Source organism: Pagrus pagrus (assembly GCF_965226575.1).
Source record: "Pagrus pagrus genome assembly, chromosome: 5".
Classification (NCBI taxonomy): domain Eukaryota; kingdom Metazoa; phylum Chordata; class Actinopteri; order Spariformes; family Sparidae; genus Pagrus; species Pagrus pagrus.
The window spans coordinates 31949239-31969977 of record NC_140189.1 but is presented as its reverse complement, the minus strand read 5'-3'; the positions used below and the strand labels follow the sequence as shown (position 1 = coordinate 31969977).

Genomic DNA, 20739 nt, shown 5'->3' with positions numbered 1-20739 from the left:
TCACCATCCAGAATCGCTTTGCCCTTCTCTTGCGCGTCCATGACTATCTACGAGAGAAAAAAATCACGATCAACCGAGCGTGTGGAGAAAAGTATTGATCAGTAGGCCTAATCAAGTGATTATTAATTAGTTTTCGCTGTAGTAGCTAGCTGGCTACTTGTACTACAAGTCTTCTATATGCTAGGAATCACCTGCTAATGGGACTGTCGTTAGCAACATTTGAGATTCATAGCCTAAGAGAGTTTGTCTAATTAGTTTGATATTTTCTCACTTTAAAGTTACTCATGGTCGATACATTTTAGTAAGTAGTTAGTAAATTTGAATTATGGTCGTAAGTCCGATAATTGGCGTTTGAAATACTGTAAACGACTATATGCTGGTAGCCAGCTAATGCTAGGTTTTTGTGAAGGTGCTAGCTAGCTTGGGGTTGTCTCGCAGTTCATTTTGTCCTCCCGCCCACACAGGCGGACTGTGAACAACCGCCATCCCATAACTCCAACTGAAAATGCGAGCTGAAGACTCAGTTTTGAACAGGTAGGTTAAAGTCAGCCAGACTGAGCTAATTATTCTGAATCTGAGTGTGTTCCAGCTAATCTTAACTGTAAATAGCATCACAAGGTCAAGTAAAGCTTGTATCAGGGTATGCAGCCTGGCAGGGAGTTCCCATGCTACTGCTCATTTGTGCTAATTTAACCCTTTCATGCATGAATTATTAAAACCCAAAGTAATATTTTGTCAATTTTTGTTGTACTTACTCTTAAACATATGAAAAATCATTGCAATAACTCATTTTTTTAATATGTTGTTTTATGTAGTTATGTAAATGTGTACTGCAGTGAACACCATACATCAACAGTGTAAAAAGTAATCTTGGCATAACTAGATGGGTAAAACAATTGATTTCATCTAAATAATTTTATTTTTTAATACTTTTAACCAGATTTTGATACTATCTCCCTATACATCTTTATTCTCTGTGTGCATCTATATTAGACTTAGACTAACTAGTAAAGAGTGCAGGAACAACATCTAATGAACGATTAAAACTTTATGTAAAAGGAGATTGAACGGTTATTAAAATAATTATGATAATGATAATAATTTGACGGACACTGGAAGCTCCTGTTAAACTGACCTGACTGTTGGCCTCAGCAACAGAAAGCCACAATAATGTGAGGGACATAGTAACTTGTGTGCTCAAACCATCTGAATTATTATCACAGTACATGCCCGGCTCTGTGCTCTTGTTAGCCTTAGTAATGATAATTTGTTGATGCTATGATTTGTATTGATTCAGTTTTCTCACTTGTCTATTAGTCCTGAGGAGTTGGATGACTTCTCAGATTCTGGCAGTGACTATGAGGCCACGATCAAAGCCAGAAAGCGGACAAAACAGGCTGTGTCTGGACCTCAGGTAAATTAACTTATTCTCTCTCAATAGAGTTAAGTCTCATTTAGATTTGTATTCAGATTATTCACAAGGGATTAGATCAGGGCTATCACCTTGTCTAAGTTTGCTATTTTTATTTTATTTAATCAGGGTTGTATCATTGTCAGTAATCTCTGTTTTATACAGGAGATCAGAAAGGCTTAACCCAAATCATAATAACTGTAACACTATAGCAGATGTTTGATTCAAGCCTACACCTTATCTTGCCTTGGCTACCACCAATTTAGTTGACAACATCAATTCACTTTAAATCCCCTGCTTAGCTGCCCTCCCATCTCTCTTTCATTTTAAGCCACCCAAGAGACCCAAGCGTAAAGCTGCATTGACAGTGATGTCCAGCCCAAGTAGTAGTCCCATCCCCACTTCTCCAGACCCCTCCCTGCTGCAGCAGCACTCCCAGGGGACAAGCAGGCAGGCCTCTCATAGACCTGTGAATGAGGAGGACCGGGGCATCAGTGCAGTGGACATCTATGATGCTGTCTGCTCTGGAAAGACTGCCATGGTGGTGAGCAAACCCTGAGCAGAACACCGGGGGAAGGGGGTGTAGAGATAAACGCATGAAGGGAGGGAGGTGCTGAAGGAGGCATGTGTAATGAGAAGAGAAACAAGGCTCCAAGAGCCAACAATGAGTGAGATTGTCATCTGCTGTCAGTGGCTGACTGATGTGACCCTACAGAATTGCCTTTGATACGCGAAGAGGAAAGCGTTTTCCCCGGGTTGTGTAATCAATGATTGACAGCATGCGTCCAATCCCAACCATTGTTGTCCTGAGCCCAGTCTCTTCTGGTTTAAGACTAGAAAAGAAGGACCACATAACAATAGAAAGACAAAAAAGTGTGGTCCGCATCAATAAAGAGTCTGTCACTACAGTATAGAGCAGCAACACAATGCAGATGGTGATTCTGGGTGAAGCCCCACTTTCATACAGCACATTCAGCAAATCTGCCAAACTGCAGTTCATGAAATTTTTCTCTGTGACGCAAAGGTTTCTCAGTTCTAGACTAAATTTTACGCCATGCTTATTCTACTACATTTGCAATTTATTGCACTTTACGTATGTTACACTGTTGTTATCAACACGACAGATGTTCTGAAGAAGTGTCTTTTATGTGGGATGGTGCCACGGTTGCCAAAAACGATTATGCAAAGGAGATGGTGAATAAAACTGGAATTTTAAAATGGGCAGAAAATAGAAGCAAGAGGAGAAAGTCCCATAAAGACCCACATATGTTACTAAGAAAAAAATATATAAAAGGAAAATAGTAGGAATAAAGGTTAAAGCTGGAATCCATAATGTTATTCAAATTATGTATTGTTATAATATCCATCTGCCCTTTTGATCGGAGCTCACTGTTCTCATTGGCTCATCCCTCCCTGTTAATTTTAAGACGGTGGTGGACGAGTGGCTGGACGGCTACAAGCGGAGCCGAGAGACGGGACTGCTGGTGCTTATCAACTTCATTGTTCGGTCCTGCGGATGCAAAGGTCAGAGGTCAAGATGGAGCCTACCAGATGAGGGGTGGGGGTCACAGTTCAAGAGATTATCTTTCCAATTTCAGCTCAGGCGATGATCAGCAGTCAACTTATTGATCTAGCAGTATGGTAACGATGCAGCGTCTACATGCTGTGCTAATCCTCTGTCCACTGACAACGGGCCATGTCAATATTTTGTGAGAGTGGAATAAAAACAAAAAGAAATCAAAGCATGAAGAATCGGAATTGCTGTATTATTAAATATATCTATATTCAGGTGTTTGGAACATTTAACATTTCATTGTTTTGTACAGGTGTGGTGAGCCGAGAGATGTTTGACAGCATGCAGAATGCTCAAATCATCAGCACATTAACCAAAGAGTTCAATGAGGTGAGAAACGAAAAACAGGAAAAAAAATAGTTCCGACGAAGTTTATATGTATTTGAATAAATCCTGGAAATAAAGATTAATATGTTTGAAATGAGTTTATAGTCTTTGTTGTGCCTTTCGCTTCTTTTAATCCTGCCGAGAAAGTCAAACAACCTTCATATCCAAGGAGATTGTGACTCGAAGGATGAGGCACAGCGTGATGGAACACTCTAATTAAAATCTAATGCTGATAAATCGACACATTAATGAGTTAATCACTTTGTTTTGCCACTGATGTAATTGTCATTAGCAGAGCCATCCACAGGCTTCTGTCTCAAATATCTGTACTAAGCGCAGTGAAAGATGTTACATCCATTTCTTTTTTTCTTTCTTTCCTCCTCCAGGATTCAGTGAACTACCCTCTGTGCACCCCAGGCCCCCTGCTGAAGCGTTTCAAAGCCAGCCTGTGTGAATTCGCTCGGGTTCTGGTGCACTCCTGTCGGAATAGCCTCATTTATGATGAGTACCTCTTTCCTTCCCTGCTGGCCCTGCTCACCGGTCTGTCTGACTCACAGGTCAGAGCATTCAGACACACCAGTACTCTGCTTGGTAAGCACAACAGTACAGTACAGCCACAAAAAATAGAAAAGTATACACACGCTCAAAACTAATTTCACGAGGAAGGGTTCTTTTATTTACTTGCTTTACTTTTTAAATTGGGGTGAAAACCTGCACCCCATGCTTGCGATACCAGAGGTTTTCTTGATGTTTTCTGGGAGGCCGAACAAACTGCTTATTCAGTTGACATCTGTTTTAGTTGCAAGAGAAGTTCCTTTGTTTTTCAGAATGTGCTCCTCCTGTATAGTCTGCTTTTGTTATTTCTTATTGTTGCCTTTTGAAACCTTTTCATCCATGTGATTTCTTCCCTCTGTTCAACCAAACCACAAAAATAAAGTACAACAGCTTATCCATAATGTGATTCGGCAGAACATTATTGGCAACTTTTTATACTGTTGGAAATTAAAAGTCTTCATTAAAGTCTTTTCTCTCCACTCACACCTACTTGCATGTGTCGGAAGAAGAAATTAATAACATGTTCAGTAAAAACAACAAAGTGAAAATCGTTACCTGCTTTTTACTTGGTTCTGTCAGTATTATTTTACCTGGTCAATCCGCATGTTTTTCGCTATTAGCCATGAAGTTGATGACTGGGCTGGCAGAAGTAGCTATGATAGTGTCCGTTCAGCTGCAGACCACCCAGCGGCAATACGACATGGAGAACAGCAAGAAGGCCCATGACAGAGCCTCTGACAGACTGGAGGAGCTGCAGGCCACCATCAGTGAGGTGATGCATACACAAACACTGACCCGAGTGCAGACACACAGCCACTTTAACTTCAGCCAGGGATAACAGCTAGTGTATGCTTAGTGTTCATATACATTTTGGTGAAGTCACTCTAAGAATAAAGCAACTGGTACTTTGTTATGATGTTGTGGGCCCATGTTTGTGATGTGAAGATAACAATGACACCTGTTCTACCCTCAGTGATAGATATCAAACACTAGAATTATACAGACTGATGTAGAAAGAAATGTCATCCTCAGACGCCATTAAACCTTGATAAAGGTGAATATTTAGAACATGTTAAATGTGAGGAGTGGTTGCCCACTGGTCCTCGTAGCAAGATGATTGCTCCAGCTGAACCACAGACTGCATATGAAAGAGGTTAAACACATGTTTATATGTACGTGTTTTATTTGTGTGTGTTGTAGCTGCTGGAGAACCGAGAGGAGGTAGTATCCATGATGAACGGGACCTTCCGCGGTGTGTTTGTGCACCGTTACCGGGACCTGCTGCCTGAGATCCGTGCAGCTTGTATTGAGGAGTTGGGCGTGTGGCTGAAAACAAACCCTGAAGACTTCCTTAATGACGGATGTCTCAAATACCTGGGATGGACCCTGTATGACAAGGTAAACCAGAACACACAGGACATTAGACAATACACAGACAGAGTGAAGTGTTACAGTGATGTCATTTCAACACTCACCCTTGGTGATATGTGTCACAGAGGAAGCAGCTGTCTGTCTGCAGCCCTCTGCAGGCCAGCAGATGACGAAGACTGCAGCGAAAAAGAAATTGGATTTTCCAAATTAAGCAGCTATTTATTTTATATTCATGATTTATAGGCTTTGACAGCCTCTCGCACCAGACACTACTGTTGAAAATCTGCAAACAGACGCAGGAAGGATCCGCATTTACACACTCACACAAAGAAATGTCCACTTTGAAGAGACTTGTGCATCAGTCTGCATGCAGGTTGTAGAGCGTGTGTTACTGTACTCTCTCCTTCTTCTTTTCCTCAGCAAAGTCCAGTGCGTCTGCAGTGTGTGCGTGCCCTGCAGGGTCTGTACCAGGAGAAGGATTTCATTGGCCGCCTGGAGTTTTTCACCAGCAGATTTAAAGTGCAGCATCCCTCTGGACTAGACTTACTCCTCATTTAATGCCTCTTTTCTCCCTCCTGTCTTTCTGTCTGTCTGTCTGCTTCAGCATCTCTCTTTAATCTATTGTTTTCAGCTTATTGTATTCTTTCTGTTTTGTTGCCTGCCTCTGTCTCTCTTTCTAGAATATTTGTGCCCCCTCCCCTTATTTTTTCTGCCTTTTTAGTTGTTTTTTTTTTCTCCATTCCTGTTTGTTGTTGTGCTCTCGTCCTTTGTCTGGGCGTGTGTCTGGATGCGTTAATTGCTGCCAATTACTGATGGTTAATAAGCTCTTCTCAAACACATAAAAACCCTCCTAAGCCACATGTGCTGCAGCAGATAAATGGTTTTCATGCCGTGGCTTAGCGCCTAATCAGGGGGTTTCTGTGTGTGCATGTATGTGTGTGGGTGTGGGTACATTTATGCATATCTGAGCATGTCTCTTTTATGTCTGTCTGCTGGCATGATTGTGCATTTGTGTGTGTCTAGGAGAGGATGCTCAGCATGGTGCTGGACAAGAACCCAGACGTGGCAGTGGAAGTGGTCAATCTGTTACTGCTGATCCAAATGTGAGGGGTTTCTCTGTCTCTGGTGGTTTCCCTGTGCCATTATCAGCAACATACAGTACAGGAATTTCCTTTTAGTAGATCAAAACAAATAGGGCTGAAATATTGACAAAATTGCCCTAAATTGACTCATATCATTTTCGAGTGCTTTTCCCTCTGTTTTTGTAAAAACAGTGCTATTCAAGTGATTTTAGAGCATTAGTAGTAATCCCATCCATTTATTTTATTCAGTTAGTCTTTTGGTTATATTCAGTTAGTTAGTTTGGTCTTTGCACCATATTGCTTATTGTGGGCGGTGGTGGTTGAAAGATCAGAGGCTTTTTACATCAAATCGCTGACTAATAAACTCTTTAAGCCCCATGATTAAAACATTTTATATCTGAAAAATCAATTCATGCTCAGCCAAACAGATTTCTCACCTGAAATGTTAGGTGTAAATAAGCAAGTATTGCAAATATCCTGGTTGTCCACAAATGACTCCAAGTCCAGTTTCTCTACGATAGAAGTGTAATGATTACTCATAACTGTGATAGCACTCTTTGTCATGATTACTGATGATTCACCGAGTGAGTCATGATCTGTCACGTTAGCCAACATCTCCACTGACTCAAGTCATGTATAAATTAGATGTTTTTAGGATTAATTAGAAAGAGTATAGCTAACTATATCAATCTGTAAATGTTTAATGGGTGCACATGTGCAGGATGACAGAAGAAGGCCTGAGCGAGGAAGAGTGTGCCCACATCTATCCCCTGGTTTACGCTACGCACAGAGGCCTGGCATCTGCAGCCGGCAGCTTCCTCTACAACAAGTAAACTTTCATCCATCCTTTATTATTATTTCTGTTTAATATGATGAGAAAATTGTTTTACTGTGTGTGTGTGTGTGTGTGTCAGGCTGAAAGGTGTGATTGCAGATGACAACCAGGAGAATGATAAAAGTGACAATGCAGCCTTCTTACAAATCCTCGTCACCTTCTACATCCAGAGCGAGGCAAGTGTCTCTTTCCATCCCAGCTCTATTCTCTCCCCCTCTCTGTTTGAGAGTAGATAATTAGACAATATCATATCAGCCGAAATATTTTGTTCCAAAGTAAATTTCCCTATTTTGCTTATAGAGAGTTTGATTATTTGGCATTATGTTTTCATGCTTAACGGTAGACACATATGATGATAATTGCCACCGCCAAGTAGGTTATGTTTTTACCTGTGTCCATTGGTGCTTGGTTGGTTTCTCAGCCGGATTACACAAAAACTACAAAACGAATTTCCATGGAGCTTGGATATAGGATGGGACCCCATTTGCTTTTGGTGCGGATTCAGAAAAAGGGACAGATCCAGGGATTTTTTTCTCACTTTTACTTTGTTACTGTGAGATAAAGCGTTTTTCAACATTTTTTGTCAATTTTTCAGGGAATAATGCATGGATCTTGCTCCTGTTAAGTCTCAAGTCGAGTCTCACAGCAGACGAGTCCAAGTCTGGAGTCCCCAGCTCTGAGTTGATGCATGACACCTTAAATTCTGTTTACTGGGACACTGAGTGACCATAATGAGTCTCAACTGTAAACCATGCATTATGTCATGTTGAACATACTGTACATGACGCTCATTTAAGCACAGAAACACACTGGTGCTGGACAGCTGTGCACTAGTTAAAGTAAAGCAAATCATTCACTCTTTTGACAGTTTCATGAGCATGGAACGTACCTGGTGGATAGTTTATGGAGTGTGGCAGGATCAGAGCTGAGAGACTGGGAGACTATGACAACACTCCTGCTACGGGACACTGGTGAGGAACGATGTAACGCAGAACACTCCACAAGCAGTCTCCGGTGCATCAGGGCATAGAGCTCAGTTTAACACCAATTCACAAAAATAATTACTCCCATGTTGTTCCATCGCTGTGACTGTTCTGTGTAGTAAGACGCAATAAGAATGACACACACATCCTAGTGCCCAGTAGGATGGGTGCTTGATTAAAAAATATCAAGCCTTGTTGAAACAAATAGGTCCACACAACCAGTAACTCCCATACAAGGATTTTATGTCAGAAGTCTGCGGAGGAGCCTCGTACTCGAAACATCACTAGCAAATAAAATCCTTTTATACTTTAGCGACTTGTTTTGTGGATCTGTTTCAACTCTGCATCCTGTATTCAAGCATCACCCACTCATTTCTGAACCTGTCTGTGCTTCTGTCAGGTCTGATGTATGAGGAGGAGGGGGCTCTCATAGAGCTCATGATGTGCGCCATCCGACAGGCAGCGCAGGCAACCCCACCTGTTGGGAGAACTCAGGGCAAGAAGGTGGTGACATACGAATCTGATCATTTCTGTGTAGTTTGTTTAATGGAACAGACTGCAGCTCGGGGGCGGGAGAGATGTCATTCTTTGTTTGTGCTTCACATGTACCCATCATACAACAAGTTTTAAAATAGCTTTAAAGCTCCAATATGCAACTTTGTGACACTAAGCTGGAATAAATGAAATGCACATCTGTCTGAGTCCGCTGTGAAAAATAGTATTCCTTTTTTCACTGCAGTTCTCACACATTTGTTTTTGTTTACTTCAGTCTCAGGCTTCATCCCATTTCGAGAGAGCCTCTCTATCACAATGATTGACAAGTGCTGCACATGAACACCTTTTAAGACAAAAAGTTGCATATTTTAGCTTTAAGTATTCAGCGTGTTGTGAAAAAGTGGATTCTTTTATTGTTGTTGTGTCAGTAATGTACTCATCTGTGGTCACATTACTTTTAACATATAGGAAATACACACTCGTTGGTGTGATATCTGAATGCTTTTTTTCCTCTCGTGTGCACGTCTACATGGTTGACCTGCTGTCCTGTGGCTGTTCATGTTGGATTAGATGAGTAAGAAGGCACAGGGACCAGACAGGAGACGTATCACCACACACTTTATCCCCCCCTTGCCACAGCTTCTGGCCAAGGTACACAGCCATTGTTCACTTGGATTAAAACTGTGAAGTGTTGGAGAAGCATCAGAATTATTGCTTCATTAAACTTTGCACTCAAAACCCCTTGAGTATAACTTTAATTAAACAGTGTTTTGCTACTCATATAACACTAAGAATGAAGGTGACGTATATATGCACAATATTTTGTATGTGTCTCATTCCTTAATGAGCTGAGCCTGTTTTTCTCCCCCGCTCACTGACCTGCAGTACTCGGCAGACGCAGAGAAGGTGAGTCTCCTTCTCAAAGCTCCCCTCTACTTTGACCTGGAGATGTACAACAGCACTCCGAGGCTGGAGAAGGTAAGAGTGTGACCAACATGATGAACATGATGAATAAAATCTCTTCAGAAAATACATTGTTTCCTCTGAAACCTTACCTGTGTCCCATAGCATCCCCTTATACCCACTTTAACATGCTCATATTTTAGAATGTGTTCCCTAGATGTCCATGACAGAAATAGAAGAAGGGACTGTGTTGCTGGTGCTCAGAGAGACATTTTTTTTCTTATTTCTGTCCAATTTAGGGCTTCACAGTTAATGACCTGTCATGTGCTAATTAATACACAAAGGAGCTAGAGACCATCTTGCGATGGGCCAGCCACAAGGCCCGTCTACATGTTTCCACTCACCTGTGAAGTTTCTGGCATTGCGGCAGAAGCCCAGTGCATATAAACACAAAATGTGTACACTCTTATACACAAATCTGGCAACTGATTTGTGTGTTTTACCAGCTAGTGCTGCTGCTATTAGGTCTGCTGCTGCCAGCTGACAGTGACAGCAGTGAGGGTAGGTGGATTACAAATGTGAGACAATGGCCTTCAGTTTCTGATGAAGGTACCTTATATGGATGGTGATCTTAACATTCAGATTTTACATATTGGACATTGGCCGATTAGATAATGAAGAAATAGAGAAAAAAAACTTGACCATCCACCACATTTTAAATGATGAAGTAGTTACTGTGTTATATACTCATGTTACTGTGCTGATTTGATATCTTGCCCTCTGCCCTCACTGGCACTTTGCACAAAATGAGGAGCCCAGCTTTGTCATTATCACTTATTGACGCACTCATCACAATGAATGCTGACTGCCCTTGCTAGCTCACTCAAGTCAGTGCTCTTGAGTGAGGTGAGCAAACCAACAAACTGTCCAAAGCCGCACATACATATTCTTCTTTACCTATTCTACTTCCATCTGCTGTTCTGCCTCGATCTTTCCTCTATTTGTCAGCATCTAGACCTGCTGCTGAGTCAGATATGTGATATCGTGGCGAAGCACACAGAGTCAACAGTGTTGGAGGCTTGTGCCCACCTCGCCAGCATCTTTCGCTCTGACGACTACACCTTCTCCTCCCGCGCACACCTGGCGTTCAGCCAGCTGCTGGACGGCCTGACTGAGTCCCTCAGCACCTATTTAAATGACGTGCTGCAGGTGGGAGAGCGTGTCAGCTGAGTTTGCATACAGATTGATATGTCATGTTATAGAAGGCACGAAAGATACTTTTTGCATTGCTGCATTTGTATCACTGAAGGTAGGCTAGATCACATCTCTTTCTAAAAAGCAATGTAGTTCAACAGAACAACAAACTGCAGCCTCCAAAAAGTTAGGATTTATTGCAGGATTGTGCTCTGTGTGCTTAATAAACTGGCAACTGAGTGTTTGCTTGGATAGTGTTGGCAGATGTAGAAATCCTCAGTTAATGTATTTATCCTAGGAACTGTTCATTCTGGATGTAAAACAGTGTCTCAAATGTACCATATTATTGATACAGGTGTCCTTAAAATCATGAAGCACACTTACAGTACTTTGTATAATTAAACTTTTAAAACACAGGAGGCAAAAAAAGTTTAAAAAAACAAACAGGCTGTTTAAGCATAATCAGTTTGTTTTAGTCGACATGTTGTTTTTAAAAGTAAAACAAACAAAAGGCCAGATCAGGAAGCATCTGTTCTCTAAAGAATGTGTGTCTGGGTGTTGTTGTTTTTTTTTCAGGGTACCGCGGATGACGATGATGTATACAATGCAACCAACACCTTGAAAAGGATTGCAGTAGTGAGCAGGTAAGTTAATGTGTGGTTTTCTTTATGTAATGGCCACAAACAGAAAAGAAAGGGCTGGCAGCTTCTTTTGTAGCTAATTGTATTAAATGGGCAGACAATGTTGTCTCATGTCAATCGCAGGCCCCTGGTATTGTGTCAGATTTTTTTATACCGGCAAATATCGGCTCGTTGTCCAAAGAATTAATATCATATCGTGCTGAAACTGGTGATTTACACCCCTAGTAGTAATGCAGAGTATTTTTTACACCAAAGCATGTGTTTGTGTTCTCCAGTGCGAAGGACTCGACAGGCTGGAAGCTGTTCAACTCCTGTCTGAAGATCCTGAAGAGCAGGATGGAGTCGAGAGAGCTAGACAAGGAGGTCTGTGATAAAGTCACACATTGTCATATTTGAGGGAGTTGTTGCCGTGTATGTATGTATTCATGCCTGACATGACATGTTAACGAGGACATTTTCACCTTGACATTTTTAATTCTTCCACTTAGCTTTATGTAGATTTGGAAAAAAACATTTTTGCATATTGCGTCGAAATCTCTTTAAAAGCTGATTTAAACTTTCCTTTTGTGTAATTTCAGCTGATGGTGTCGGCTCTGAAGTGTGCCGCCCTTCGCCTGATGTGGGCCAAAGTGAATGCCGTCGACTCGACACCAGCTGAGGTGATCGTCTGACTTTATACACCAGCTAGAGTTTTTTATTGAATGTTTGGAAATAGTTAGAACTTCTCAGTCTTTCACACAACAAGAGATGTCACGCACCGACTTGCGATCTGCATGATAAATGTTCTCTTGAGGGCCGTCAGATGGCTCAAAGTGGCCATGTTGGATGGCTTCTTGTGTGTTTGTCTTCTCTTTCTCGTCCGTGTTGTTCAGCAGTTCACCAGCTGCACAGACAGCAGGCAATTAACACAACAGTCTGTTCGTGTAGATCCAGACCCATGATGACACTCAGACATTTGTTTCCCCTCTGTTTCACACTTTATCTCACATATTTATTGTCTCCTTCTATCTTCACTCTCTTGTTCTCTCTTGAGCTCGTTTTTGCTTTTTGTACAGATGCCTCTCTCTCTTTCACACACGCTGAACACATCATTATTACTAATTCAGCCATTTGTTTGTTTACCTGAACCAGCGTTCCAGAGAAAACGCACTCAAATCCCTTCCTTGCGTCCAGTTATTTTCATCTCTTGTCTATTTTAATTTAATAGTAGCACTCAAACTGACAGGTTCCTCCTGCGTGAATACTCCTACACAAACACAATGAAACATCTACATGTAGGATAGTTCTGTTACTGCAAAGAAATGGTGCATTTTATTGGTGGCTGATCATTTTGTCAGTGTCACTATCTACTTTGACAACAGGATAGCTTAGTTAAAAGGAAGAGAGCACTTTGATAGCAAATATAGGTTTACTTCCCTTGAAGTGTCTGTCGTCATTAATCAAGAATCACTAATGGCGTCAAAGGTCATGATGCAGTTCTTTAACTGAATACTTTGACCCCGTGTTTCTTTGAAGTCTTTAATCCAACTTGATCAATAGATAACTTAATTATAATGTTTGAGTTATAGTTATAACATACACGATGATAATAACCTGCCCTGCACCTTGTTCTTTCTTTGTGTCCTATGCACACAAATATACACGTTGATGATCATATCTGAGATCTTTCTCCATCTGCTCTAGGATGAACTGAAGCGTCTGAAGAAGAATGTGCGCTCGTTCTGCCGTGTCTGTCAGACCTGCCTGTCTCTGAACCAGTCTGACATCAGAGATCAGGTGAGAGCTTTGTTACAATTAAGACTATACCTTAATGGCTTATTAAAGGTAACAAGTGTTGTTTTTTTGTTTGTTTGTTTTCCTTTTATAACATTCATTAAAAAGCAGGTAAAAGTTTTTGTCCTTCAGACTAATTGCCCCTTTAATGACACTGAAAAACCTTCTCACACAAACTGACCGAGCTACACAATGTTGGCAAGCTTTGACGTGCTGACAAACCCAATATTTTCTATGTCTACATATCTGAATTTTAATTTACAGAAATGGTGAATTCCATTACAGTTTGTATCCTTCCATCCACAGGCGTTCGAGCTGCTCTGTGACTTGCTACTCTTGTACGGTTCGAATTCAGCTCACTCTGAAACCGCCCTCAAAGCGTTGGTCCACCTACCGTCTGATTCCCTGCGCTCAGAAATGGCTTCCTTCCTCATGGACTATATCTTCTCTGACACTGAAGAAACTGAGCTCAATGGTATGCTCAACACATACTCCTAATAAATGGTTGCATAAACGGTGGTACTTTCTACAGCCTCATTTGTTTATCGGTCTGAACAAAGCCAGAGTGACTGTAAATACAGATGTCAATCATCTCCATGTTTTAACACCACTGAATGATTATGTTCACAAAATGATTTTGTTTTCCTCATGGATGTGTAGTGTTTTGGAAACTTAACTGCTCAATTTTAACACCGCCAAAGCTCTCCCAGATGACCCTACAATCATTCATGCCTGCAGACATAGTTCTTAAAGTCTTGTTTTGAGAATCTGCTGCAATAACAATTCTTTTCTTTCTGCATTTCACAATGTGCTGCAAATTCCTAAGTCTTATATCACAGATTCTGTTTGCTTGTGTCTTATCAACACCTCAAAGTTTTCACCCCGTCTCTCCTCTCTACATCCTTCACGTTAACTTTCGGTGAAATCCGTCCTCTCCTTACCCTGGCTCTGCTCTGCAGTTGAGGGTGAGGAGGAGATGAAGATAACTCTTCTCCAGAAGAGGCGCAACCAGCTGGCCGGCTACTGTAAGCTGGTTATCTACGGGGTGCTGGACCTCGCCGCTGTCACCGATGTCTTCAAGCACTACAGCAAGGTAGAGAGGGAGATGGGGCCTTTAAGGACAGTTACGTTTTATCAGCCAAGCTTATTATATTTACATTATAAGCACACATATTCATTAACTGGCTGTGTGTCTGACTTGGTTCACAAGTTTAGAGCTTGGTGATTAATAAAGTAATGGTCAAGAAAGACTGTCAGTTTTTGGAGAAATTAATTGCATTACAAATAAGAAATTAATTATGTGGAGATGTGTAAGAGAGTGGAGGAAGGTGAGAAAATCTGTTTTAGAACCAGCGAGGTGCCAAGAATGAGTCAGAAGGAACGGTGGTTAGAAAAGCTATGACTAGAAGGAAGTGGATTATTTTCACATATTTAGAATTTTGTCATTAATCAGATAGACTTTTAATCATAACTGAAGTATTTTTTTTTCTCTTTTCTGGTTTTTCTCCAGTTCTTCGGTGACTATGGCGACATCATCAAAGAGACTTTAAGCAAGAGCAAGCTTATCAGTCCAGTTCAGAGCGCCAGGACTGTCTGTCTGAGTCTGCAGCAGGTGTGCACTCACAATAACCAGCCTCTTTCTTTTGTGTACTGTGATGGCAATGAAGTTTTAATGATAACATGAAATACCTTGAGCTCACAGTGTGAAAACATTGTCATTAATTGTCACTAATTGTGATGATAGTAACATTACATTATATTGAAAATAGTATTACTAAATGTTGTTTTCTCATTTTAATCACATCTTTAGTATATAGTAAAACATTTCACTACCTAGAACTGACAGATTAACGTGGCTATACATTGTTTAGCTTTATTTTTACATGCTCAATTCATCCTCACATAAGCATATCATATGACTGCATTGTGTCCCAGAGGTACATGTGGATCCTCAAATATTTGTAAATGGCAATTTATGTCTTACATTACTATATCGCTACCATTTGAATTGTGCCTGACAAATGTCTAATCCCTGAACATTATATAGAACATCCAAATCCCAGATACTGATATTAATTTTCTGTAATTATTTAGTCATTCAGTGTTCCATGTGGCAGACTTCTTATATTTGATTCAACAGGCCAATTAGACAATGCCATTAATTGATCTCTGATCAGTTTTCTGTGTGGAAAAAGTAGGACTTAGCCCTGTTTGCACAAGACTAATATTACCTGGAGACCTCTAATAATTTGTAGTAATTGCGGAGGTCGTCTGTAACCATACTTCACCAAACATGCAAATTGGCTTGTCAGTGATTTGGGGTTTTATTTTTCTTAAACATCTTTTTTCAAAGAGACAAGTAAGAAATGTGATTGCGAGATCAGCTACAGTATATTGATGTTTTAAAGTATTGAGCTTAGGACCAACAAAAGGTTGTAATGTTGAAGTGCAGCTACAAAGCATCTTTTACTTGATCTAAGTGAGCTGCAAATGTATAATTATGCTTGTAAAACATGAAGAAAGTGGGCCGAGCAACTTGATGTTACAGAGAGCCTTGACATCATATCCAGGAGATAATGTTGGTAATCAATTATTGTTTTACAGCCGTTACAACGAGCACTGTCGTAATCCTTTTTTCGTAAAATGAAGCCACATTTCGGACGTTTCTTCCCATCTGTTATGACTCCACCTTGTTTGCAGGAGTGTGGACACGCGAGTTTGATGTCATTGTTTTGCAATGCGCAACTGTCAGCATGCCAGTGTCGATAAAAGGATTTGAGCAAGTGGTGGTGAATGGCATGCCTTTTGCATGTAAATGTGAAGTCATGTTGTGTGTGTTCAGCTTTACTCAGAGATGCTTCTGGAGGCTCCCAGCAGGCGGGATCTCAGTGAGATTAGAGACCTGGCAAAGAGGCTTGCTATGAGCTTTGGCGTCGATCTTCATCGTGTCCGCAAACCACTGATGGCCCTGCACATGTAAGTAGCACACATTGTTTCTGTGGTGACTTTGGTGTGAGGGCAGTTTTTTAGCCACAACTCAGTGAATGTAAAAGAAACCGATACTTTTACATATTTTTTACGCTCTTGTTGTCCACTTGTGATATAGATTTGTTTTTTGTCAGAGCTGTTGTGTGTTTTGCGTTTGCTCTAAGGGACGGTGTAAGTTTTGCATTTCGGGAGCCACAGGAGGGAGAAGAGCAGCACCCGAACGTGGCCTTCTTGGAGATCCTCAGCGAGTTCAGTTTCAAGCTGCTGCAACAGGACCGCCCCCAGCTGTGAGAAACCAAAACTTACAAACTCCTCCACACAAACATTTTCGCTCGACCATGACGCTTTATTTCACCCTTTCACTGAACATCAGTACTGCAATACAGACTTAATAATGTAATCATTATATTCTCGTAACAATGGATATATCACGTCTGTTTCAGAGGATTTCATTATTACCTTCAAGTACATTTGTTGATCTCATTCCAAGATCACGGCAAAGACAAACATTTTTCCGCTCAAAGAAGAAACAAAAAAGCAACAGTTTAAATCAGAACTGGAAAAAACTAAACCACTAAATATTAACAAAGGTTTCTTGGTCTTTGTCCTCATCTCTCCATCACTGTCATCCCCTCCCAGGGCTGCGTTTCTGAAGTCAAAGTGTCCCAGTGCTGCCCTCTCCTGGCTGCCAGTCAGAATGTATCGGCGTTCTTCTGAGGCCCGCTCCTCTTCTAAACCCAGAGAGCAGGAGGGAGGCGATGCCGTCTCCTCACATGATACCCCTGTAGCTAAACGCAAGAGGACCACTGCTCAGGGTGAGGACACATGTATGCACTGATACACAGCACATGTTAGAAAATGTGCTACATGAATGCTTTGGGGAAGTATGATTCTGTCCTTCACTCGCTTCCTAAACAGGTGGAGTTGACAGTAATTAGGTGCAACTTAACTTGGGCTGCAACCATATTTTCATTATTTATTAATCTCTTAATTTTTACTCATACTTTAAAGGAAAAAAAAAAAAAGTCAATCACAAGTTCCCCAAAGTCTTCAAATATTCTGTTATGTCTGACTAACTGTCCAAATTTGATGATGTTCAATTTACAATAATATAAAATTGAAAATACTGAACTTCTTGTGTTCAGTTTTCTCTTGGTTGACTGACTAATTTGTGTGATGAACCCCTCTCCATGCAAGCGTTAATGCCTTTGTGAATCCATTGGACTTTGCAGGACTAACCTACTTCTCCTCAGGCTGCACTTGAACTGCATACCTTTATACTTACCTGTAATACTTGAATAAGAAAAAGCTGATTTGTCCAAAAATCTCAAATGTTGTTAAAAATGATCTTTAAAGCTCCTAAAAAGTATTGAATACAAGTGTCTGATACCTGCAGACACCCTGTATTGTCTCTGTAGTTTTAGTGTTTTAATTTAATTGTCAAGCGAATACGAACTTTTGAAATGACAAAAAGTGGAAAACAGTGAAAATTCAAATTTGGCACATTCCCATCAAGTGGTTTGGAGCAAATAAACTTTGCAAAGTGTTGTTTTGTCAGATGATGGCAGTATAGGCTACGTTATGCATGGGCAGAAGAGGAAACAAAACCAGTCACCTTGGCTACCTGCAAGTGAACGTGGAAATGAATCTAGGAAAGGGTCTTTTATGGGAATATCCAATGAGATGCAGACCCAGGACACAGCTTCTTCATCTTTCAGAACAGAAACGGCTGATTAGTCATGTACATTAAATGTTCTCTGAACTTACTTTGAAAAAGTGTTTCTATCTGCCATTAAGAACATTAACTCTTATTCAGTAGAGTCGAAAACCTCCTCAAGGGATCGTAAAATCATCACCCTTTTCTAATTCGAAATGCACATGACAATATCTTAATGAAAAAACGTCTATAGTTAATAACCTTCTGTAATTGAATGTCTGCCTCCTCCAGGTTCAGTGTCAGGCTCAGTCAGAGAATCTTGGTTGGACAGCAGCAGCATTAACAGCAGCCTGCACACACCAGCCCTCACCTCCACTGTCCAGAAACAGCCAGCCAAGCAGCCGGCCTCCAGGAAACCCCAAGACACAGAGTCTGATATTGGCAGCATCTTAAATGAGTCCGAGTCGGAGGATGAGTTCTCCTCAGGGTAAGATGAGTTTTTATCATCAGCATGTTTGCAGCATCTACCATCTCTATTTCAGATGTTCGGATGTTACTGCCAGGAACCAGCCAAATGCTGGAAATGTGTCTGTCTACCAGCCAGAAATCAGCCACTCTCTGTTCTCTTCTAAAAGAGTAGTTTGTGCAGTGTAACTGGGCAAAAGGCCGCTCAGATGTCGAATCAACCAGCTACTCTTATTCCTCTGTGCTCATGTTGCAGCTGCAGAAACATTTGTGACTTGCTGCCGAAGGTCCTGCTGACAATATTTCTCTCTGTTGTCGTTATACATGGTTAATTTAAATAGATAGATAGATATGTCGATGGAAAGAAGAAAAGCTCAAAAGGAAGGAAGGTTCTCCAAGTGCTTTGACCATTTTATCAGATATGTTCCTGCTGCTGTTCACCAGATCCCAGATGCGAAAGGTGAAGGCCACCCAACGCCACCCACCCGTCTCCCATCAGACCGGTTCCACTTCGAATCAGCAGGAACTGAACTCCCAGTTTGACTTGTAAGACTGATCGTAAAGGTTAACTGTTTCACAACAGATTTTTTTCTAGAAAATGTCACTATTTATCTAATTTTGTGAAAGCTAATATCAGGTAAGAATAATAACATTATAATGAACTGTGTTTTCTCTCTAGACTCTCTCTGATTGAGGAGAACAATGAAGAAAGAGATGAGGCTGAGATTGAGGATTACGGAAGTGGCTCTGACCATGAATCTAGTTATACCTTGGTAAGAAAAAAAATCTTTGCACATTTTAGATTAAACTACAACGTTATTTACATCAGGCACACTGTACTTACAATTTATGAGTTGGCTTTAAACTGTATCTGTGGAAGTTTGGCTATAATTTACAGATTTTATTACACTAGGGTATTTCCAGGATTCTCTGAAGTCGATCAGTTTAAAGTAGCACCAGTGAGCTACGATTGAATTAATGCCTGTGAAAGTACGTAATACAGGAGGATTCTGCTCTCTGCACATTCACAAGCAGACAGGACCGCCTGATTATGGACTTCTCTGTCCTGATTGGATAAAGTGGGCAGGGATACCAGAAAATGTCGTTTCTGTTGATGCGGCAGGGGCAGGAGAGACATGGGTCACTGATCAAACACCTTATACTGTTGAAATACAGAGCTATTTAACACTCATTTTGTTAAGAAAATATCACTTACAGCAGCTTTAATGTAACATTATGGCAGCATGTGTAGAGTATATTGAATGGAGTATAAATAAATGCAGTATTTATGGAGGCTGTGTCTATTTCTGATGCACAGAGACGTGAAATTGGGAGGTTGCCTACTAGTATTTCATTACAGTTTGTACAGATATTCTTTGCATGCATAAATATTGATGGTAACACTTCATTTTACAGGTCTGAACATGTCATGGTCAGTAGGTGATAATTACAAAGCAACATATTTGAAATTTCTTTTAAATTACCCTCAAATTACCAAAATAATTCTCTCAAAATGGATAATAGATTATACCAACATGATTTAATTAGAATATTCTGCTATTTCCTGACAAGCAGTTAATAAATAGCTGGTCATTTCTTTTATACATTTCCAGAGAAGTTCCAACTGGTTTCTGCTGAACTTCACTTTGATTTACTGGCATGCTGAGGGGAAGCCAGACAGAAACTAGTTGGACGTTTCCTGGGAATTAATTAAAGAACCAGCTATTTTTTAACTGCTAATTTTGAGGTAATTATTGAGGTATTTGGAGGTTTTCTTTTCATAGAAAATGTAATTGTTACTTTGTAATTACCACCTACTTGCTGTAGATTTGCGGACCTGTAAAATGAAGTGTTTTTTGTGTTTTCTTTTTTTTTTTTTTTTGGCATAAGAACTAAAGATTAAGGGCTACATTCCTAACAAGCTCACCATTTTCATTTTGTTTTTGCTTTGTAGCCCTCCACACGTCAAAGTTTGGCCAGTGTCCTTGACAGGCTCTTTGAGTGAGGGCACAGAGACCCGACAGCCCTGGAAACAACTGTTCTTGTGATTCAACACTGCTGCGTGTTCAGAGTTTTCAGTACGTTCGAGTGTAAAAGGTATTAGGGCAGCTGTTCTTTAAAATGACCCCTCACTGTGTTCAACAAAAGTTGTTGCCATTCACTGTTAGGATTGTTTATGTTTTGACCACAAAATTCACCACATGTTCAAAAGTAACGTGTTGAAGTTCAGTTAGACCTCTGTGGGTTGGCAACAATATGAAAGTCTCTTTCTGTGTTCGTATTCACATTTTGAATTCAGTTTTCATTATATCCAGCACTGTTGTTGACAGCATTTGAGCACTTGTTAATTTAATGTTTATTAAAATATGCTTTACTGAACAAAGTAACACAGAAAGTCTGTCTTTAATAAAGTCACATGAAACTGTGTTAACAAGTGAGATGTCAGTGCAATGTACAGAAATACTTAAAAAATATACAAATACGGG

The 20739-nt window shown here is 40.5% G+C and overlaps 1 protein-coding gene across 6 annotated transcripts; it reads left to right on the top strand.

Annotated features, from left to right (window-relative positions):
* stag3 (STAG3 cohesin complex component) lies at nt 1–20691 on the top strand. Of its 6 annotated transcripts, none has more exons than XM_084353611.1 (32): nt 1–101; nt 465–534; nt 1318–1414; nt 1743–1955; nt 2839–2935; nt 3238–3314; nt 3698–3902; nt 4487–4638; nt 5067–5264; nt 5658–5756; nt 6261–6340; nt 7041–7148; nt 7234–7330; nt 8023–8125; nt 8538–8641; nt 9212–9283; nt 9518–9610; nt 10544–10744; nt 11306–11373; nt 11646–11733; nt 11949–12029; nt 13054–13146; nt 13450–13618; nt 14103–14236; nt 14654–14755; nt 15986–16119; nt 16296–16418; nt 16771–16946; nt 18080–18275; nt 18698–18799; nt 18933–19026; nt 20208–20691. In XM_084353611.1, exons 2-32 carry the CDS (start codon nt 506–508, stop codon nt 20256–20258), a joined length of 3636 nt encoding a protein of 1211 aa, XP_084209737.1. In that variant the 5' UTR covers nt 1–101; nt 465–505; the 3' UTR covers nt 20259–20691. The 6 variants fall into 6 exon arrangements, with proteins under 6 accessions (XP_084209737.1, XP_084209733.1, XP_084209738.1 ...); XM_084353607.1 differs by having other exon boundaries at nt 2–101; nt 9203–9283; XM_084353609.1 differs by having other exon boundaries at nt 14–81; nt 9203–9283.
* The last annotated feature ends 48 nt before the right edge of the window (nt 20692–20739 follow it).

What these genes read in the sequence shown, in the direction of transcription:
- stag3 (XM_084353607.1), top strand. Translation starts at nt 506, where the DNA reads ATGCGAGCTGAAGACTCAGTTTTGAACAG. An exon ending in AGGATTGCAGTAGTGAGCAG is followed by an intron (nt 11,374 to 11,645) that starts GTAAGTTAATGT and finishes TGTGTTCTCCAG; the next exon opens with TGCGAAGGACTCGACAGGCT. An exon ending in CAAGAGGACCACTGCTCAGG is followed by an intron (nt 16,947 to 18,079) that starts GTGAGGACACAT and finishes TGCCTCCTCCAG; the next exon opens with GTTCAGTGTCAGGCTCAGTC.